The sequence below is a fragment of the Neopsephotus bourkii genome, unplaced genomic scaffold (genome assembly GCF_033783945.1).
Source record: "Neopsephotus bourkii isolate Nb327-2 ecotype Australia unplaced genomic scaffold, CSIRO-AGI_Nbou_v1 NB_755, whole genome shotgun sequence".
Classification (NCBI taxonomy): domain Eukaryota; kingdom Metazoa; phylum Chordata; class Aves; order Psittaciformes; family Psittacidae; genus Neopsephotus; species Neopsephotus bourkii.
Genome location: NW_026901253.1, coordinates 27,273 through 33,272, shown reverse-complemented (window position 1 = coordinate 33,272; position 6,000 = coordinate 27,273). Strand labels below are relative to the sequence as shown.

At 44.0% G+C, this 6,000-nt stretch overlaps 1 protein-coding gene across 1 annotated transcript in view; it reads left to right on the top strand.

Moving 5' to 3' along the window:
• Positions 1 to 1,261: 1,261 nt before the first annotated feature.
• The window catches only part of LOC133213007 (cyclin-J-like protein), a gene marked incomplete at its 3' end in the record, with an annotated part of 29,598 nt that continues 24,859 nt past the window's right edge, over positions 1,262 to 6,000 (top strand). The window contains exon 1 of the mRNA XM_061354924.1: positions 1,262 to 1,327. Coding sequence (XP_061210908.1) covers positions 1,262 to 1,327 — 66 coding nt within the window. The remainder of the gene's footprint in view (positions 1,328 to 6,000) is intronic.

Genomic DNA, 6,000 nt, shown 5'->3' with positions numbered 1-6,000 from the left:
AATTAGCTCTTTAAACGGGAAAGCTGTTGCTAGGCCTGCCAACATTTGTTGTGAACATTTTTCATCCTTCCTGGGTCAGTAGTGAGATTTGGGTATAAAGCAGGTTCTGTGGTGATTGTTTTGGCACCTGGAATTGCTAAGCAGAGTGCTGAGAATGACTTGTTGGAGTATTTCAGTTTAGTCTGCTGCAGTATCCACTGAACCATACAGATGTTCCTCAGAGGGCTGGGAACCATAGTGCCTAGTGGTTTATTGGGCTCTTCGGTTTAAAACTTGAAATGGATGAGCGTCCTTGAGCTCCCAGGGCAGCACAGTGACTGATGCCCAATCTGGAAGCTTTAGCCAGGCTAAGCTCTGATGGTGACCCACCCATCTCCAGTTGTTGTGGCATCACAGCAGGGTCCTGCTGTAGCCTGTGCTGTGTGTTGCTATGTAACAGGGATGCGACCCATAACAAAGACATGAGATGTGGGTTACATGGGGAATGTGAGTTGAGTCCCAGCTCAGTGTCTGCACAGGACAGCTGTTTTCTGGCACGGTAAGACCTGGGCAAACCTTGATTTGTGGCCTGAAAGGGAGTCCTACCAAACCTCATGCTCAGACATGAGCAATCCCTTCTGTTTATACAGATTTCTGGCAGCTTAAGTCAGGGCATCTTGTGTTGGGAATGAAAACCAAGGAAAAAGTCAATCTCTTCTGTTGACTTTGAGGTTATTTATTGAGTATTCAGAGTCTTCGTTACTGGGACAAGCTTTACATTCCATTTTCTCCGGCCGATTTGCGTGCACTGCCTTTTCCGGTGCAGCCAACAGCGCCAAACCCAGGTCACTGCTGCAGCGCCTCTGCTCTGCCCTGACGCTCCCTGGTCCGCGCCGTCTTGTCCCGTGCCGCGGGGGACAGCGCAGGTGTCACCGGCGCTAACGGCCGCTGGCGCCGGGGCGGAAGAACGGGTCCTTGCGCGGAGCAACCGGCCGGTTGTTAGGGCAACGAACCCCCTAGCAGCACCGCTGTCCTTGCGAGGTGTGCACCCGGCGGCAGCTCCCGAAGCGCCGGGAGAGTGTCCCCACCGCCGGTGCGGCCCCGGGGGGGTGGCTGGGAAGGCGCCCAGGACGTGGTGCATAAATCAAAGGGTTAAGCAGTCGTTAGTGCTTAACCAGCGGGGCCGGTTGGTGCCGCGGGGCTTCGGGTGATTTGTATGGTTTGTTTTCCCTCCCTGCAGAGCGGTCCCGTTTCTCGTCCAGACCTTTGTCTGGATGAAAAGATGGAGGAGGAGGAGTGGTGGAAAGAGGAGCTGGCAACAGACATCCATCATGCTCTGAGGATGAAGGTTGGATCCCGCTTTGTTCCTCCCCCCCTTCTCGCCCCACTGACCCGTGGAGCTGGGCCCGGAGTGGCCCCGGCTGGGCTCGGGGTCGGTAGCTCCCCTTCGGCCCGTCGCAGAGGGGCAAGTTTGCACTGAGCCCTTCCCTGTGCTCTGCTCGAGACCTTTTCAAAGCCAAACCTGTGAAAGCTGCTACCTAAAAATACCTGTCTGCGACTCCTCTGTAGCGTTAACTTGGTGAAGGCACTGATGACTGATTGCATTAAACCCTAAGAGGATGCTGCTGCTGACCCGTTAAAAATCAGCGTGTTGTGGAACTGGAGAAAGAGTGTTGCTTTTCCAACAGATAAATGCTACAGTTAGAGTTAAGAGGTGGGATCCTGCTCCTTGGCAGACTGCAGAGGAGCTGAATAAATAGCTATAGTGGGGCTTGTAGTGGGTTTTCTGGAAGTTACGTGTATCGTTTACTCGTGGAGTAGAAAACCAGCAAAATGTCCTGCAATAATATTGCAGAATAGCCCGGCGGCTGTTCGCTGAACCTGCACGGGAAACAGGTACCAGTGAGCTGCTCGTTAGCTTCTCACATTCCCTTTGGTAGGGAAGAATAACTGAGAATCGACTTGGCAGGGTGTTAAAAGAAGGGTGTGAGGAAGCTTTGATTATTTATTTGTTTTTGTGTGCCCACTACCTTTTTAATCAACTTTCATTTTTCAGCCTGCTTTTGGATGCATCTGACTCTAAATCGCAAAAACTTGTTCTTTGTATATGGGTACTAACCTAGGCCCGCTGAAATGACATCAATTGTTTGAATTCAAAGAATCCCCAAAAAGGAACTTTGCTTTTTCTGCTCTGAGGAAGTTTTACAACTCCATCTGCTTGGACAATAATAATCCTAATTCTGCTTGTTTTGTAAGGATGACCTTTTGCAGGAAGTACTACATGAGAATCCAGACTGCAAGTATATCAAGCAAAAATAATCACGTCCCTTAAAGCTCCTTTGGTTCACTTCCTGTGATGTATCTTTTTCTTTTGCCAAGGTTTGCTTTTTTGATGTCTGAAGTGTCAGAATTTACTGTAGAGCATTGTGGAATTCCTCAAAAGGATCCTTCAACAAAGTTTTGGGAAGATAAGTAGTTGTGAGGTGCTGAAGTAAGTGTTATGAGCATGGACCAGTTTTAGGGACACCTGTAGCCATTGCATAGAACAGAATAAGCTTCAATAGAGGCATCTCCACTAGAGTATTAGTGTGTTAGTGCATTACTAGTGTATGAGCATGTTAATGGAGTACAGAAGATTCAGGCAAAGGTACCCTCAAGCCTGAATGACTTTTCTGGTTTAAGACACTTGCTGAGGAGTCTTAGTCTGGAACAGGGTGTGCCTCTGGTGAAAATAAACAGAGGGAGTTTAAAATAATTTGTTTTAAATAGCAAATATTTTCTGAAAACAACTGAAGGATCATTAAAAGCACTTCTGGTTTGGGTTTTTGTTCTTTTTTTTTTTTTTTCTCTCAAAAGATAATTTAGGCAGAACCCTTAGTTGTCTACAGAAATATGCCTACCATGAAACAGCCCAGGTTTTATGTTAACAACTGGAGAAAGTGTTATGCCATCCCTCCCATTCCCCCAGCTGGATTTGGCAATTCTTCTTAACCTCACTGAAAGTTGATGTCCTTTGTGACAGATGCTGTGTGCTGTATCTCATGGGTTATGTTCTGTATGAGAGCAGATACTGAATGTGTGGGGTATACCTGACTTCTCATTCAGAGAGGCCTGAAAGATGGTGTGATGCTTTGTGACTTCCCAAAGGCTCTAGCTCAATGTTGAGGAAATTAATAGCCTCCGAATTGTCTGACTAGTAAAATATCTGTGCTGTGATTATTGGCATGTAGTGTTCAGCTTAGCAGGGTTGTATTGTGTTAGTTACTGAGTGTGCTGACCTAGTGGAACAAAATGCCTAAATTTCAGTAGTGCTACATGCATCCTTAGGCTTTAAACAAAGGTTAAATATTCCCCTGGATTAGGCCAGAGTATTAAACCTGACTGAGCTGAGAAGGAGAATAAAAATTGGAGCATACTCTGTATGTTTGTAGTAGAAGAGTCTTATGCTGTGTGCATTTGTTGGTATTTTCTGGTACTTAGCGACTTCTACAATGGCCCTGCATTACTGATAATGGAAAGGTACTAGTTGTTCTGGGTAGCTGACTTCGATGTCAAAAATCAGAGATCTCTCTGTATGGATGTGGGACTACTGCAACATCTGCCCAAACCTCTTCTCTCCACTTTAGTAGCGCAGAATATTCCACAAGAGTGGAAAGCTGAGTGACAAGTCAGTGATGGGGTTTTTGTTTGCTTATTGTTTAAAATTGAGGAAATACTTTGTTGTAGAAGGCAGTCTGAGTGTCCCAGAAATAAGTGATGTCTGTTTGCTATTCCTCCCCCATTTTTGTGCTTATGTTGGGCTGTTTCCTTCCAGGATATGTTCATTTCCTGCAATTAATGACAATTGCTAATCTGCCTGCATTTCCCTTTTATTTATCTCTTGTATAGCTTCTCAGAGCAGAGTCAAATTTTACTGGACTTGTTGCTTGTGAATTTAAAAGGTTAAAAATTGTAACTTGATTGTTTTAAAGGCAGTCCAAATTACTGTCTGCAGTTGCTTTCAGCCTGGTGAGGAGAACTGATCCTGTTTCTGCTGGAAGCAAACAGTCCTTTGCCATTAAGTGGTAGAAATGTATGAATGATTTCCTCTAGTTGAATGCTCCTCCACAGCTATCTCCTAGCTCCTCTCGATTTAAAAATCTTAATGAGGAAATGCTGTTTACCACCACTGTTTGTTTCATTCTATTCTGACATGCAACATTTCCCTTGCCTTTGTCTTGAGTGTCATTTTGGAGTGAGTCTCTGGAGTGTAATCCATACAGGGTTTCTTGTGAGGGGCCCTTTTCTTCACTGCTCTTAAGTAATGTCAGCATAAGTGCATTTCTTGCAGTTTTAGATCATCTTGTTAGTGCAGGATCCTGTTATTAACTTCGTTCAGTAAAAACACCACCTCTTCCCCTTCTCCCTGCATCCAGTGTATGTCTCTGTACTTCACGGAGCTGTGCCAAAGCATCTGGTTTACTTAACTTGCAGATAGTGTGAAGGTCTTGATGTAACAAAGTACTGTGTTATCTTTTAGCCTCTGAACTCCACTCTTTTCCTTGCTATTTTAAAAAATGGTCACCCCTTCAATGCTTAATTAAATGGTAAATTTGACAGTCAGATCTGTCTGGCACAGCCTGAACTGCAGATTGGTGCAGACTAGCCAGTGACACTCTGAGCAGAGGGAAGGTATGAGGGTGCTGTGTAAGTGTTGCTTCTGGGTTTTCTTTTTAAACACACTAACTCTTAATCCTTTTGATCAATTAGTTAAACTGCAGTCAGCTAAGCATGGGAGTACTCACCAGCAAGTTTCCTGTGTGTGATTTTGTTACCAGAAGGCACAGTGCTGCAGTCTGGATTGGCTCTGTGGAGGGGAGAGAGAACAGCATGATGTTAGTAGCAGAATTAAATTGGTTGCATGCTACCTACCTACTGCAAAAAAGCCTGCTGAGTGCTTTCAGTTTTCAAGCTCCTGCATAAAAAAGTAGTATGAATTTTTCTTTGCATGGCACCTTCTTGCCTGCATAAATAATACATTAGAGGAGGTACCTTTTAATGATTTCTTATGTGTAGTGCAATAATTGTATCCAAGAGGCCAGTTTGGCACCTTTCTCCCACAGCTGGAAAGCTGTTTGCTTAGAACACAAAACAGGAAGGAGTTTGTCTCTTTCAAAGAACAACTGTTAATAGCCTGCTAGATAAGCTTTCCCTTTATTTTTCATCTACAGGAATTTCTTTCTCCTGTTCTAATGCCAACAATTTTGCAGTATCTGTTATTCTTGCTATAGGAATTCTTAAGAATCTGGTGGAGGTCAGTGGCTTTAGCCTGTTACAGGTATTCCCAAGCAACTTCACTCCCACCCTTAAGCTACCCTTTGCATAGTGGCTACAAATCTGCGTGTAAAAACACTTGCAGGTGAAGACGTGGCATAGGTAGACCATAAACTTATGTAATTTTCCCTTGGAAATGAAAATTCATATATTGTATGTTAAATACAGTCTCAGTTCAATAATTAGCTCTTTAAATGCTGAAAGAGGTTACTACAGGAAACATTGGAACTTGCTATAATGATGAAAGCCTAATCATTCTCCCATTTTGTTCATTGTTGTTGCTTGCTAGAGCCACGTACCATGGGAAATTCTTAAATGTTAGATGTGATTTATTCTAAAGGCCTATGCCTTTTTTTTTTTTTTTTTTGATACCAGCTTGGACTGCTGAGGAGGGGGCAGTATCAGGGAAACATATCCTGCTCTTCTTGCTTAATGAAACTCTTAAAACTCTATGTAACAACCTAATTGGGGTGATCAAAGTTAAAAAGGAATCCTTTAAGATGGCCAAGAAGTTTGGTGTTCTGTAGAAAGCAACAGCAAGTTGTTCCTGGGTCAAACTACAGTGTTTGACCACATGATTAATGCTGGTGAGGAAAGTGTGTGGATGACCAAAGTATTGGAAGTTAACTGACTGTCAAAACATGCAGTAATCCAGCCCTGATTTCTGTGTCAATCAGTGTTGTAGCTGCTGAGCATTTGCCATAGCAG